The 15,736-nt window shown below is 42.9% G+C and overlaps 2 protein-coding genes across 3 annotated transcripts; one reads left to right on the forward strand and one right to left on the reverse strand.

Moving 5' to 3' along the window:
* The first annotated feature begins 311 nt into the window (after nucleotides 1-311).
* Nucleotides 312-11,079, forward strand: LOC113130719 (transmembrane protein 198-like). Of its 2 annotated transcripts, none has more exons than XM_026307541.2 (5): nucleotides 312-599; nucleotides 8,212-8,464; nucleotides 8,644-9,219; nucleotides 9,781-9,858; nucleotides 10,098-11,079. In XM_026307541.2, the coding sequence occupies exons 2-5, from the start codon at nucleotides 8,311-8,313 to the stop codon at nucleotides 10,148-10,150; spliced, it is 861 nt and encodes a 286-aa protein (XP_026163326.1). In that variant the 5' UTR covers nucleotides 312-599; nucleotides 8,212-8,310; the 3' UTR covers nucleotides 10,151-11,079. The 2 variants fall into 2 exon arrangements, with proteins under 2 accessions (XP_026163326.1, XP_026163325.1); XM_026307540.2 differs by having other exon boundaries at nucleotides 9,781-9,929; nucleotides 10,098-11,057.
* A 409-nt stretch (nucleotides 11,080-11,488) lies between these two features.
* On the reverse strand, nucleotides 11,489-15,223 carry mmp19 (matrix metallopeptidase 19). The gene is made up of 9 exons (XM_026307542.2): nucleotides 15,014-15,223; nucleotides 14,785-14,870; nucleotides 14,507-14,637; nucleotides 13,636-13,848; nucleotides 13,296-13,541; nucleotides 12,959-13,084; nucleotides 12,396-12,560; nucleotides 12,177-12,304; nucleotides 11,489-12,086 (listed from the first exon to the last, which is right to left on the reverse strand). The coding sequence occupies exons 1-9, from the start codon at nucleotides 15,107-15,109 to the stop codon at nucleotides 11,850-11,852; spliced, it is 1,428 nt and encodes a 475-aa protein (XP_026163327.1). The 5' UTR covers nucleotides 15,110-15,223; the 3' UTR covers nucleotides 11,489-11,849.
* Between the last annotated feature and the right edge of the window lie 513 nt (nucleotides 15,224-15,736).

Here is a 15,736-nt window from a genome sequence, read left to right on the forward strand (position 1 = left end):
ACTACAAGACCAGGGCCACAGAGACAGGATGGAGCCAGGAGCCAGGGGCCCTCTACTTTCAGGGGTGCAAAGTCCTGACACTTCTGTGATTAATCAGATTATGAAGATAACAGTTACACGGAGTAAACCCGGGGCTCCCTGGCGGTCTGGGACCCCTGGGTGGCTGATTGCATTAGGTGGCAGACAGGTAGCTCGTTCCAGCAGGGGGCCCCTGTGCCGCCGTGCCCGCAGCCCCCTCCCCTCCGTCCGGCCCTTCAGCGGACCAGAGGGCGGTCAAACTTTTCCTCCTTTGTTTCAAAGGGAGGCGTGAGGGGACGTCTCAGATTTTCCAGCGAGCTGGACGTGGGCTGGTTTTTAGTGAGGAGTCCCGAGTCGGGAGCTCAGTTCGGCGACGATGGGAACCAGTTAACCCTCCGCGTTTTCCGAGGTTCTGCAGGAGGCGGGTTCAGGAGCCAGACGATGCCGCTGCTGTGGGTTTGAAAAGAGCCTCGGGAGGAGCTGCGAGAAAACCGGTTCTCCCTGGTCGCTTCTGTGTTTGTGAAGGCTCTGGTGTTTTTCCTGTCTGACCAGAAGAAGTTTGAGAAGCGACGGGCTCCTCGGTAAGTTCACTTCTACTTCCCAAAACCTCTTCAGCTTCGGTCTCATCTTAACTTGTGTCAGACATCAGACCTAATGATTATTACCGATATGATCGATTGATCGGGACTGATCAGAGCCGAACAGCTGGAGCAATGTTCAGACATAACACAACTTATCCTGCAGCCTATAGGACATAGTAACATATATATATATATATATATATATATATGTGTGTGTGTGTGTGTGTGTTAAATGAATTATAAAACATGGCATATGTTTTTCTACACAGGAACATCCTTTATCATGCAAACATGTCTCTGTGTAGCTTTAATATGTTAAAAAAAAAAAAAAAACTGGCTGTGTGGTTCTGCTGTGTGATCCAGTTTGGTTTTGTGGGGCGGTGTGAGGAACAACCCAAGTCCTGTCTTTACTGGTGCAGTCTGTAGTTATACCCCCCTACTTGACCCGCTCTGTCTGCCTGCTCCAGATGGTTTTGCCCCTTTGAAAATGCAGAGAGGAAGCTCTTTCCTGCTTTGGGGGAAAAGGAGGCAGGAGAGGATGAAAGCTGATCTGCACATGTTGTCTTTGAATGGTGACTTTTTGTTTTTGGCTTGTCTTTGTTACTGGAACATGCCAGTGCTATGTTGACTAGTCTTTGGTGAAAATGCAGAGACAGGGTGCAGGGTAAGAACAGCTGACCCACACCGCCAGACAGAAATTCTGGTTTTATGAGGACAAGCTTTAAATGGAAGTTTGGGTAATTACTGTGTTTGGATCTGCTTTCTTCTTTTAACACAAACAGTCTTTTTGTTCCCTACAGTGCCATAGGCTGAGCTTTAGTCTTCTAATTAAAGTATTGGCTTTCTCTGTATCTGCATTTCCAGACTTCACTGTAACAGCAACATTTGTTTTCTCTATAGGAAGTCAAAGTGAAACGCCGACATAAAACCTCTATTAGAAACTAAAAAGGGAAATTTGTAGTTTTGCTTTCAGCTCAAACAAAAGATGAACGTCACAGCTTTTTGTGGTTGCTTTCAAATCCAGTTGAGAGATTATTGAGTAGCATCATAGTGTTTATGTTCATGAGTCAATAGGAACCAGTGACAGAATCATGTGTTCACAGCTGCTCCTCTCTAGTTGTTGTCTTCTTGTGTTCAGACATATGACGTTACATCAAGATTAAAGCTGCCACAGGTGCAAAAGCAGCTTCACAATGAGACATAGGACTAATGATTGTTTAGAGAGTTTATCTCAGAAGGCGTCAGGATGGTTCAGAAAAACCTGCATCACTGACTGACGGACTGAAGCTCGTCAACGTGAGTATGAGCAGTGTGGGGCACCACTAGAGATATTTGGGCCTCATGGGACACCGTAGGTCCCTTACATAATGTTGTGTAATAGTTTTTTGGGCCCCTTTCAATTGTCCTAACGCTCTCGCCCTTTACGGGGCCCATGGAGGCAGTAATTATGGATTACTCTGCAGGAAAGTGCATCATGGGTGTTTTTCCTGTAACAGACAGCCTCAGCAATATGAAGGAAAGACACAGAGTCTCTGACTTGTTTCTGTGCTCTTACCTGAGACCAGTAGCAAAGTATTATGAAAGTAAGAACGTGTCAGGTGCGTTACCGAGTGTGTCTTTAATGAGATAGAGTAAAACTGTGGTTGAATGTGTTTTAAATGACGTACCTCTGGGTGTAATTGCTGCTGGTTCTTAAATGTCTCAGCCTTAGACAGAAAAGTCACATGTCGAATATTTGAGTTTGTGTTAGGTTTGAAGCATCAGGAGACTCCTGGGTACCTTTGTCACATTTTGAAATATCCTTCCAAAGGCTGCTTATAGCACTTTAAACACTGGTTATAGTTGTGACATGAGAGAGGTGATGAGCTTGGAAGCTGCAGGACATGAGTGATATTTTAGGCTTGTCTCGCCATAGGAGGTGCAGTTATTGCAGACTGGAATCTGACAAAGAGGGTTAAATGGCTGCTCTAAATGACAGAGCTGCAGTGGAAGTGCTGTGGACATATATAGGCACTGCATGGAGGTCTTAACCACCACTATGCTGGGACTCCCCTTGTGTCGCTACAGCAAACTATCCTACTATCTACAGATTTTCACAGCTCACTCATTGATTTATTTGATTAAACTTTGGTAGTCTGCCTAAGCAATGCTGCTGTGTGCCTGCCCCGTGGGAATATAACAAATAAAAACATAAGTTTTAGTTGAAGTGCTAAAAAAGTTTTAATGTACATTAAAAATAATGACACCCCACTGAAAGTGCTCCACCTCATCTGCACAGGGAGGTCAGAACATGCTGGAGATAACAGGGCGGTGCTGGCTCAATGATGGACGGTTAAATTTAGGCTTTGTACCACAGACTAGTGTTCGTCAGCAACATACATTATCTTATACACAGAGCTTTGCTGTCACACTCTCGATAACATATGGACGTTAGACTCCACCACACCGCCTACTAAATGCTGCTCTCCCCCACAAACCCTAATAGAGAGTTTGTCTGCTCCGTCCTCTGCTGCTGGACCACAACTCCAAGGTGCCGCAGCATAGCGTGTCCTTAGTATGGATGCTCCACTGTCATGTGAGTCATCAGAAGGCTCCTCATTGTGTTTCTGATCTATTTTCATTGCCCTCTATTGTTAAGACTAAAGTAAGGCACAGTCAGAAATTATAAGGGAAAAAAGAGTGAGCAAATAGTTTGGCAACGAGAATATAAACTGCACTGATTGTTTTGGAATAATTTTGAATTAAAATATTCACAGATGTGAATTTTCGTAACTGAGTAATATGAATATCTATGAATGTCAGCTATGTTCTGTGCAAACTTAAGCTGATTGTGAGACTTGGGTCAGCACTGGGAGGCAAATACATTTGAAATGGTTTCGCATAACATTGACAGTTTTGGAGACCATGTGGTCACAATTATGTGGATTGTTGGGAGTAGAGTTAAACATCTTTTTTTCTTTAGACCCTTTGGTTCAAGAAAGCTCTATTGCACAATGTGCACATTCTGTGTCATGTCTTGTCAGGATGTCGCACTGAAATCAATGAACCGGGAAATGACTGGTTGTGTATGCCTGATGACTTGGGAGAGACCTTGTGACTGACGAGACAGCTGACAGAAGAGAATAGGCTTTAGTGGCATTTAAAGCTGTGCAAAGGAAAATAAACCCTGTTACTGTTGTTCCCGATCTTACTTAGCCCTAAAAAAACATTAAGTTATGTAATAAGAAGTGGAAAGCTGTTAATTCAATTGCAATTATACCCACAATGCAATGAGGATGCTTTGGCATCCAGTCGCTGGAGCCACATTTAGAGGTTTTCAAAGACTCGTGTATGTAGTGTGCATGCAAATGTACCCCACAGGCTGCATATAATCAAACGTGTAGTTTGCATGTAGCACAGCATAGCTTTAAAAAAACTTCTCATTTGCTCAGGACTTGAGATATCAAATATCCACAGCATTGCAAAAACACAAGGGGCATATTGAGATCACAGGCTCAGGATTTCATCACTTATTATCACTTATTATTATTGATTATGAGTTCTCTGTGAACTTGTTGATTTTCACCCCATAATCAGATCATTGTTTTGATTTCAGTACAGCTGTGTGGATATCAAACCCAGAGTATGTGAGTAGGAATCACAAATCCTCTGAGCATTTAAAGTCTAGAAAACGTGTAAACTATCATGTGGTGCTTTCTCTATTATGCAAGTTGTTGCGGCACACCGACACGGCAGGAGCTGCCATGCACAAACAGCCTGTGGAAATCATCTCAATCACGCAAGTGGAGGAAGTTGGTGACACAAGTGTTTTATGTAGATTAGCCTGCAGGCCAGACGGATTACAAGCTTATTTTCTTCATATTGCAAGGCTGCCTTTCCTGTGGGTTCCTTGCTTCTCTCACATCCAGTTTTTTGTGTTGACAATGCAAACTTATAAACACTGTGAACTCCTAGTTACATGTCCAGTGTTTCCCACCCTTATATTCTCAGCTGAAGTCTAGAGTGCTGTTATTTGAAAAGAAGCTCCGGTGTTGATGATCCAGATCTTTCGTTGCGTCCCTGCTCCGTGCCACAAACACAAGGGTCAGTTCCTGCTGAAAGCTGATGTTCCACTTCCTCATCTGGTCCTAAGCATCCTGCTTTGGGGAGCCATATGGTGTCTTACCCAATACGCTCCAGACTGAAAGCAGATGTTATTGCGATGATGAAGTTAGATTAATTCTTGTTTATCTAGTTTTATACATAGCACAATATGGCGTAAATTAAATAACCCCCGCTGTGACAGATGTAATATTTCAATGGTTCCTGTTGTCTAGACCCATTCAGTCTTTTAGCTGGTGGCTGTGCTCAGCTAAGGGTGGCATGATTTATGGCTGCAAATGCAGAACACAGATCTTGGTGCATCTAACATTCTTGGTAGACTCTTCAAAGTGAAGTTGTCAGCCAGCCAAGCCATAATACTGCAGGTTTTCAGCTTCTCAGCTGGTCCTGGCCATCAAGTTGGAGGAGAACTTGCATAATTCTTGGCTGTGATCACACCCACCCATTGATTAAACACACCCATACCAGTTATGTGGGGAACTTCTAGACCAGCCTGCCTGTTCCTCAGCAGCTGAGCACTCAGATCTGCACAACCCCCTCAGTGTTTGTTCAGGGGAAATATCCTATTGCGCAAGTTTTTGCTTCAAGGGCCACAAACAGTTTCAATAGCTCATCATTAGCTGATACTGCAGTTTAGCATTTCTCTTGCCTCTTAGGTAAATTTAGCTGATCCTTCTGTAGGCCTGTATCCATGTGTGTGTTTCTTCATGTCTTTAGGCTTTAATTGAAACGCTCTCATTTGACAAGTACAAGGTTTGACACATTTAATGCCATTAGCGATCAGGCTAGTGCATGCTGGAAATCAAATGTTTGGAAATTGATCATTAAATTTCGTACAGACGTTCATGTTTCCCTGAGGAGTCATTGTGTCACGTTTAAGCCTTAGGTGTACTTTGTGACGAGGGCTAACTGGTTCATTTTATCATGCTATGACACTGAACATGGCAAATCTTACCTGCAAAACATCAGTAAGTTACCATTGTCTCTGTGGGCATGTTAGCATGCTGCAGTTAGTATCTGCAGGCTAGGTACAGCCTCATAGGGCGGCCATCATGGCTGCAGACCCTTGTTGACTTGTATTGGATTTGTTGCCAGGCAACTAAAACTTCTAAAAAGTTAGCTACTAAGCGCTTGGAGGTTTTGGGGCCTCCAGAGAGTTCAGTCATTAAGACGGATAGTTCTGTTCCTAGTTGGGACCCCCTCCCTTCATCTCCCCCTGAAGGCAAATACATGACACCCATCTTAACGCAAACAGTTTCCTTGGTGCTCTCAGCCATCTTTATGTGGGCTTCTTTTTTGTCCACATGATTTCCTCCGAGTGCCACTAGAGGTCACAGCAGGGGCCTCAGCGTCTTTGTTTTTCCCTATAATGGCTCTATTCTCCCAGTGCAGCAAGGACGTCCAAGCTGTTAGACATAGGACACCACTGTGACTCAGGGAGGGGTAACATGAGGCAGATGCATAGAGATATGGGAGTGTCTGTGGGTGTGCATGTAAAGTTAAAGTAAAGTAAGCTCATGGTGCAACAATCTATTTTTAATAGTCAACCATGTGATAGAAAGGAGGACTCTGATGACCTACATAGTCTCATGGTTTATCTAAGTCTAACAACTCATATTTTAGCATATTGGCCTAAGGCTGACTGGGCCAATTAATTTATGCTATTAAGCTACTCCACTCATAAGCTGCCAATATCTGCTGATCCCTGTTATATCATTTTAAAGTCTGTTTTTTTAAAAGTGCACGTTCAAGTTTGATGTTTTAACATCCCACATAGTCCGATTAGAAAAAACACATTGTCTTCTCCAATGACTGAATCAACAGTAACACACAGAGGCAGATAACAGTAACGCCCAAACCAGAGGGAAGCTCAACCTCATAACAGTGAAGTTCCTGTAGCTGTCCATCCATTTTTCTAAAGCTTTTATCCTGCTCTGGGTCACAGGCTGCTGAAGTCCTCACCTACTGTGCAAGGGAAGTTGCTCTGTCACAACATATGCACACACACACACACACACACACACACACACACACACACTGACAGTTATATTCACATCTAAAAAATGTAACCTCAGTTTCTTTTAATGCAGGGGAAACCATTACACACATGCCCCATACCAGCCGTCACTGTCTGTGCTGAACCACGATTTAGTTTGCTTTCTCCCTTTTGATCCACAAGTCATTTCATCATCAAAAGTTTGTTGCAAAGTGATGAAAATAGTTTTTTTTTTTTTTTGAGATTCTTTTAAGAATTATTTGAAATCATGGAGCTATGTTTCCAGGCCCACCTCATGTGTTTTACATACTACTGTATATTTTAGCATTACACCCAACAGGCTTTCATTGTCAACTAATCTGCTAATTCATTTCTCAATGAATAGAGTCATTGTTTTGTCTGTAAAATGGAAATATTGCCCATTATCAGTTCCCAGGGGCCTGATTTTAATCTGACCAAAAAAGCATTAAATCCACATGTTTAAGAACCTGGACGCAACACAAGACAGACATCATTTCTTCTTGGGTTCTGTGTTTGTTTTTCATTTTTTTTACAGAGAAAGAAATGAATCATTGCTCTTGTTACTGATAGAAAACAGAAAAAGGGAGTGACTGAGATAGGTACTCCAAAACTGAGTGACTAAAGAAGAAAAAAAAAAACTTTCCAATGGGCCCTAAGTTTTTTCCAACTAAAGTCATTCATAGGCAGGATATACAGATTCCACAGCCTTGTGCTTGAGGAAAAAAACTAGACAAATGTGACACATTATGGTGTTAGAGAGAAAAGACACTGAATTTGAGGGAGTTTCCGATAAAGAAAGAGGCAGAAGATAGGAGGGAAGAAGAAAGATGTGGCAAACAGTGAAGAGCAAAGGCAGGGCCGACCATTCCTGACTGTTTGTCTTGAGCAGAAAACGTGAGTTAGCTGTAATCGGATCTCAGCTGTGGTGAGATCATATGTGAGGCCTGCCAGCAGCCTCACAAAGAGAAAGCCCTCTGTGGCGGCCTCTGTGGCTCTCTATGGGCCTGCCATCTTAAATATCATATAGACCTTTCCCAGAGTAGTCGATGGTTTTCACAGGATAGGAATCCTGTCTTCTCTATCACTACCATGATAGTCATTGGTGTCTTTACAGTAGGTAATGTTGTAATAATTATAATTGTAAATAACTTAAGTGTGGAGTAAAAGTGAAAAGTAAACATAAAGTCAAATTACAAATTGGAGCAAAAACTCTGACTGACTGTTCCCATGCAGTTCTACCACAGGGTTTAAAAACGAAATACTAGTCAGGTGACTGAGAACAGAGTAATAGATTATAGTGCATGAGCTGATTAGCATTGTGCATTAAGTCTGTGACAGCTGCACATGCAGAGCAGCCAGGAAGAAGTCACAGATGACCTGAAGATTTCACACTTCGCCTACAGCTCCGGTTCAGTTCACTGTTTTGATGAAGAAAAAATGCAGCAGTACTTTCTTATAGTGCTTTATTATTCACTGTGCTCTCTCCTCCTACAGTCCCTAACCTTGCTCAGATGGACTTGAGATAACACCGTCCGAAGTTCTGCTCTTGACCTGAACTTCAACCAGCCCCGCAGCTTTCCACATTCAGCCAGAATGACAGATCCCACTGGACTGAGCTCCGACGGAGTGGGGGCAGGCATGGCTGAGGCCGATGTCTGCAGTTTGGAGATTGAGAGGAAGTATGATGTCATCCCTGCCGTCATCTCCTCCATGTGTTGTCTGTTTGGCATCATCTACTGCTTCTTTGGTGAGAACCCCTGCCCCCTCAGAGACCTTGACATCAGTCAAGCTGAAACTTGGGATGACACCACACTGTCATTCTGATTGGATAAATATGTGCCAATTATGGTCATGTAATGGCTGATAAATGCTTATTATCCTTTCCAGTTCCTAAGTGTAGATCTCTGCATGTCTGTCCTCGTCCAGGTTATCGCTGTTTTAAGGCCGTGATGTTCCTGTCAGGTCTGATGTTTGGCTCCGTCATCATTTTCTTACTGTGCCACAAGGAACACGTTTTGGACACCCAGCTGAGCGTCGAGGCCAGCGCGGGCATCGGCCTCGGTATAGGCCTGCTGTGCGGCCTGGTCACTATGCTGGTGCGAAGTGTCGGCCTCTTCATGACCGGCCTGCTGCTCGGTCTCCTCCTGGCCCTCGCTGCCCTGCTGGTCACTCACCAGTTCTACACTCCGACCACGCTCTGGGTGCCCCTGGGGGCTCTTCTGGGATCAGGCATGGTGTTTGCTGTGCTGACGCTGCAGTGGCAAAAGCTTTTCACTGTGCTCTCCACCGCTGTGTTTGGAGCAGCTATCATGACAGTGTGCGCTGATTACTTTGTGGAGCTGCTGGCACTGGGTATGCATATGTATGAATGCTTGCGCCTCACACCCGGGCCACCTCTGTGCTGGTACAGCTGGGTCATTCTGGGTATCTGGCCTGCCCTCAGCCTCATAGGAGTACTGGTCCAGTGGAAACTGACAGACAACAGCTTCTCACACACTGAAGGTAAGGATTCATTTCTGTTGTAGGGTTGAGCCACACTTGGCAACGTTTAAGGAGAATTTCATTTTCACAGCCAATAGGAGACATCGTTTTACCCTACATCTGCCCTTAGGTTCATCCTTAAAATCAATTCTTAAACTTCCCAGGTTGTTACCTGCTATATGTGAAGATGCATTAAGAACAAATGCAAACAAACTCAGTGCAGATCTGAGACAGGAGAGAAGGCAGCACCCTGTAGAGAAATAAGTGAAAACCTATTGATTGCTGTTTGCAACTGTGATAAAAGAAAATTAAATTAGAAAAAAGTTTAAAAATGGCGTAACAAATGTTTAAATAAAGACTGTGTGGATATATAATTATATTAATTATTAGTGTGTGCTGTACTGCAGTTATTCAGGTTCTTATTCTCCTTAGGTCTCTGCAACTCTTTGTAAATCTAAGAGCATGTTGAAGTTGTAAAAAGTTAAGTCTTTCATTTTACTTTGAGCAGCACAGGTCCAGGTGTTTTAGTATTTAAAAATAAACCTCATTTCATGCCTTTGGATTTTTCCATTTTCCTTCTAGTTGTTATCAGTCGGAGACAGAAGAGAGTCCAGCTGATGCGAATCCGAGAGAAGGACACCAAGAAGCGACAGCAGGCAGGTGGGCAGGAAGGCACTTACCGCCGTAAACCCACCCCAGTAAAACGTTACGCTGGGGATCTGCTGGCACCGGTCAGTGTCACCCAACATGGCGTGTGCTGTGCTGTAAAATGTGTTTTTAGAACAGCTGGTCTTACCAGCAAGACCAAAAAAAAAAAACCAAAAACTTTTTGCTACTTGAGACCTTTACTTGAGATTTATGTGCATCTCACTCATCTCTTCTCTCTCCTCCATCTCCAGAGCTACTTGCAAAGTCTGCGGGACAGACAGACGGGCACAGGCACTTCCCTTAGCAGCCTGGGGACCGCCAACCACACTATGATCGACTTGGACTATGACACTGGGTCCACTGTGCCCCTTACAGCTACAGCCCCAGTTGTCAGGGTCTGAGCAATGGACAGTTAAGAAGGGACAACAGCGTTCTCCAACAACGTCACCCTAATTTAGAGTAGAGCCTATAAACTCCATTCAGTCCTTAAACTGATTTGGAGCGAGGATGGAGTTCCTCCTGTCAGTGTGTCAGTCGTGGGTGTTCAGTGAAAAAGTGCTGCTTTTTGGGGAGAAGGTGTCAAGCTCCTGTTTGTGAATGCTATAACCACTGTGTTTCTCAGAGAAACACCAACAGCAGATACTAATGCAGTAAAGTAAGGTCCTCCATTTCCTTTCTTCATGTATTAAATGCATAACAGCAAATATGAACCTCAAAAGCTGATGTTTTTTTGTTTTGGCAAAGCAATTTGTTTGACATGTACTGTACTTAAAAAGTTAGTCATTGCCATAAAGTGTTGTCTTGTTTCCTGCCTTACTGTTTAACTGTGTGGTAGTAGGATATTTGATTTTGTGTATTGTTTTTTTTTTTTTAGAGGGAGTGTGGTGACAGAATCCATGTAGGTTGAAGTGAAGCAAATACAGAACAGTCTCTATTTAAAAGCTGTTTGCAGCAGCTTTTATCAGGATTTGATGCTGCAGCACTCTAATAATTCTGTGACTTCTTTTTGTCTTTTCAGTGTAGCTCCTGTCACAATACAGTAGGGGAGGGCGTATGCTTGTGGAGTAAACTTTTATAATTTAATTTATATAATGACCAAGTACCTGGTAGTGTTGAAAAGGACAAAAAACAAAGCATGTTTGTTGTTAATTTGTAGATTTTTAAATAACTATTCACCTTATTTGAATTTTGCAGGGGCAACATGCGTGTTGTCTAATTCTGTACATAGCTGTTAATAGAAATTTCCAAAATAAATAAATGTTTGATACAAAAACTGTGTTAACTAAATGGCTTAGCTGAATCAATTGGGCTGTTTGTCTCTTTGGGCTCTTAGCAACACTGGCAGCGTTACTCACCAGATTTTTCATAGACAATAAAGAGGTCATGGGGAGGATTTCCTACTCTGCAATTGGTTGGGGTTGCCATGGTGCCTCTAGAGGTTTTTTGCAGACAAACATAAGAATGCAGAACAGACCGGCCTTTCATCATAGTCAATATTAAATATTCTTAGTTTGAATGTGAGCCACTTTTCTAGTTACTGCTGACCTGATGTCTTGGTTAAAAATCAGGACACAGTTCTGTGACCTACAATTTCTGATAAATGTTTAGTAACATTTAAGATCACTGGCGGTGTACACTCCCATTCATCGTAACACTTTTTACTGAAAATATTACGACACATAATCCAGACATATGCCAGAGAGAAACAGAAGGTCTCCCTCCATCCCTCCCTGAGATCCTACAAAAGCTTAGATATTTCTTGCTGTCACAGAAACACATTTCTGCTCAAGAAATACACCTCACAAAAAGATCTGCTTGCTTTGGAGGGAAGGAGTAGCTCATTTGTAATCAAATCCAGTGAAGAAAAGTCAATTTCCATATTTTTTTACAGTAGATAATTCACAAGTGATCACTGCTGTAGAGGTTGTTTGGTTGTCAATGCCCCAGGAGTGGAACCAGCACCCCTGCTGTAGACCTCTTAGTGCCCATTGCCCCCTGATGGTCTACATGTTGCATCGCATCCAGCGCTCCTTCTTGCTCAGTGGGTATCCTCTGTCGACTCTCAGCAGCTCATTCACTCGCCAGTAATTATCTCCCTTAAAGAAGAAGATCTTGCCGTTGGTCCAGGTGAAAGCTGCATCCGGGCTGGATGGCACTCCGGTAAAGAGCAGGGAGAGAGGTTTGGGATAGGCACTGAAGTCATTGTACTTCAGCTCGTCCCACTGCCAGTGGTCTGAACCCTAAACAACCAGATAAAAATGAGACAGAGTAAAAACTGAAGAATTTTATGTTACGTGGCTGCCGATGATCATGATTTGGTGATAACATACCTTAATAAAGACCAACTTCCTGTTCTTTTCCAGGTACAGGGCCGCATCTATATTAGGAGGGATCCGTTTCACTTGTTTGGGGTAGCCGTAGTCTAACAGGAACCTGGTATACTTCCATACCTGATTACCTGTATCCAGAAACAATACAAACACAAACGTTCTGAGTGCACAGCTGGAAAACAGAGGTATTCAACAGAAGTACTGGACCAACAGCTGTACCTTTAAAGAAGTATGTCTTGTTGGTTCTTTGGGAGTGCACAGCTGCATTCAGCTTTCCAGGTAGTTCCTTCCACAGCCTGTTTATTTGTATTGGTGTATTGTAGCCCAGATCAGAGACTGTCCACATGTAATCACCGCTGAATGCAAAGGTTTTCCCCCAGGGACCTGAGTGAACATACAGTGATCCTGTGATACATTTATATACTGACATAGACGGATTACTGACTACCCAAGGTGCCAGGGGTCCCCTAGACCAAAATATACATAGGGACTGTTAAGTTTTCATTGGTCAAGTCAATCAAATGACTACAAAGCAACCACAACAAAGCCACAAAAGAAAAAAAATAGATGAAAACTGTCAGAACAGACACAAAATGAAGAAAAGTGTAAATGTCTAAAAGGACCTTTATTTTAGCTCCTAATTGCTGCTTATTTCTTTCACATTATTTTGTCTAGCTCTCTGTAAATCCAGTGTGCCATGTACAGTACATGCTATGGTCTAAAGTGAAGTCAAGCAGACAGACTTCTGCAATTATTCCAAACACAGCCAATGTTTAACTTACCCAACATGATGGCGTCCAGAGTGGCAGTGCAGGGGTCAGGGAACCTGTCACTATCACTGCTGTTTTCAGTGGCAAATGGACTGTCTGTGGGTGTTGGACTTGCTATAGTGCTGGTGATGCGTTTACCTATAGATAACAGAGAAGATCCAAGTTTTAAGATGAATGCATGCCCCTATTTTAAGACTGCACTAACACTTTGGGTGAGGAAGTATTTTCAAAAACCACCTGTCCCAAAGAACAGCTGGCAGATACAATACCATACCATCACTATCATATTAGACAGTTACGCTACAGTCTCAACACCATCATCTTGTTAAGCCGTCAATGATACACTCACCGTATAGCGCCTGAATGCCTCTCACATCATCTAAATGCAGCACAAAGTTTGCACGATAACCAGTGTAGACCGGTGCCATCAGAGCACTTCTGAACTGAGAGTGGCCCAAGCCGAGGGCGTGGCCGATTTCATGGGCAGCCACAATACGCAGATTAGTGCCATAATATGTTCCCTCTGTCCAGAACTCATCCTCATCAAAATGAACAATTCCAGATTCTGGTGACTCAGCATGAGCCAGTACATGACCTGTAGGTTGGTGCAAATGAACAATTTAGGTTAGTGATTTAGGTCACGTGATAACAGGCCCAACAATATCAGTTTATTTACAGAGAAAACTCACCACGACCATCAAACGGGACAGAGCAATAACCATCTTTTGCATGGAAGGAGATCTTAATGTCCGCTCTGCCATAGTGGACCTCTCTGAAGGTCAAAGCAGCCACATCACTCCAGTATTTGAAGGCTGAGCGGATGGCCGCCCTCACCCCTGTCTTCTTCATGTCAGGTGTGTAGTTGTAAATGCGATAGGTGAGACTCCTTTTTCTCCAGTAACCTGAAACATTCCCACTATGTAAAATACTAAAAAAGACGTAATTACCTGCTAACTAGTCAGTCATAAAAACATCCTGTACATAATGTGAAGATAAAGCAGGTCAAAGTGTGTGATTATTCTAATCAATAATTGTGCTGTTACTAATGCACGGCCTCTTGACATTTAACATTTGGTCAGCTCTCCATAAGCAGCACATAGCAAAGACCAGTCATGTTCTCCTCCCTCAAACCCTGTGAACACTTGAAACAGCACAGTTTAAACATGCTGTTCACATCCTGCAGTGTGGACAATGTCAAAAGTGACAGTGAGACAAGTTAACACAAAAAGTGTATATCTGGAACATATTGTTACAGGCTATTAGTTTTAAAAAAATCAGTCAAACTTTTAATAAATGCTTTTCTTTCAAGAGGCAAACATTTCTAGTGGTAGACCTCTAGAAGTAGTGCTGGTAAAGAAATAAAAGTACTAATTGAAACTCTAGTGGCAGTATTAAGTACCTTAAGAAGTTTACTGTGGAAGTTAGCCTGTGCAGAGCTTTTGCAAAAAAAATACAAATGAACTATTTGCTAACAACTTTGCAAAGGTGAAAATTTTGATATTCTGTTTTTATCATTATATATTTCATTATAACCTCTGATGTTTATGCTTTAAAACTCACCCATCACCCTGTATTTGTTAAATTTTTTGTTGAAGGGGTCCTCCATGCCACAGCGGGGCTGTCTCATTACGTCCAGCGTAGCTTCATCTAATTCTCCAGTAGGTGGCAGATCATTCACCCGTTGGAAGACCCTGGACACAAGAAGTGATAGAACAATGAAAAACTGATTTCACTTAGGAAGGACCGCCTGCATCCTCCACTGCTCGGTCATATACCATAGATATAACATGTGCTTTGACATTAACCGTTTCCCTCCACAGGACAATGGTCTTAGTTACCTGAGAGCTTCAATGAGCTTCTCCAGGTAATGAGGGTCCTGTAGATCAGCAGTGTCCTCCAGGTAACCATACTGCCTTAAATATGCCTGTGAGTGTACAAGTAGAAAATTAAGTTGTCATGAATACTGGAAGTTTATTTAGCCTCAACACTAAAACAGTACGGCTGTACAATTCACATGCAGCCTATTATGAACGGAAGCTTTGTAAAGATTACAAAACATCATCTTACCTCCGCTTCCTTCAGTTCTCTCCATTGCACCACTGCACAAAATGCTCCACTGAAGCAGAGCACCACAGACAGCACCAGCAGCCCTGTGTGATCCATGTTCAGGTTTTCATCAACAGTTTCTGTCCCAGATATGCAGGGCTGGTGCTTTGAAGTTGGGAATGTGCTCAGCTCAGTCCCACAGCTGACTGTGCTCGCCGAGCGCTGCAGCAGTTTTAAACTCAAACCCACGCATGAGTCAACCCTGTGGCTACGATGAGCCACCTCTCAAGAATGAGGATAACGAGCAGCCAGTTGGCCCGCTGCCGACATGTCTGCTGTTAAATTGTACAGGTGGTCAGAGAGACATGGAGATCTAGCAGTGGTCTACATATTCTGGCAACTTGTAGAGTTAACAGACTGTAGAAAAGGAAGTACATTTAATTTTAGCTTTTAACAAGCCTGTAAAAAAAAAAAAAAAAAAAAAAAAAGGGTTCTCACCCTGAACAAGAACATCACTTCAACATAGTATTCCTTCAGGAGTTCTGTCTGTCACTGTTCAGTATTGGACCAAAAACCTTCCTGTCATCCCCCATGTTCACCTACCTCACCTGGGACAAATATGTGTTTACACTTCAAAAATGCAACGTGGTCAATTCCTGAGCCCATTCCTGCTGACAGATAACCACAGATAGGTCAAGGTCTGGTTGCATGTTGTCAATAATATTAAATTTTGTTTTGTTGATC

Source organism: Mastacembelus armatus, chromosome 5 (assembly GCF_900324485.2).
Source record: "Mastacembelus armatus chromosome 5, fMasArm1.2, whole genome shotgun sequence".
In the NCBI taxonomy this organism is placed as follows: domain Eukaryota; kingdom Metazoa; phylum Chordata; class Actinopteri; order Synbranchiformes; family Mastacembelidae; genus Mastacembelus; species Mastacembelus armatus.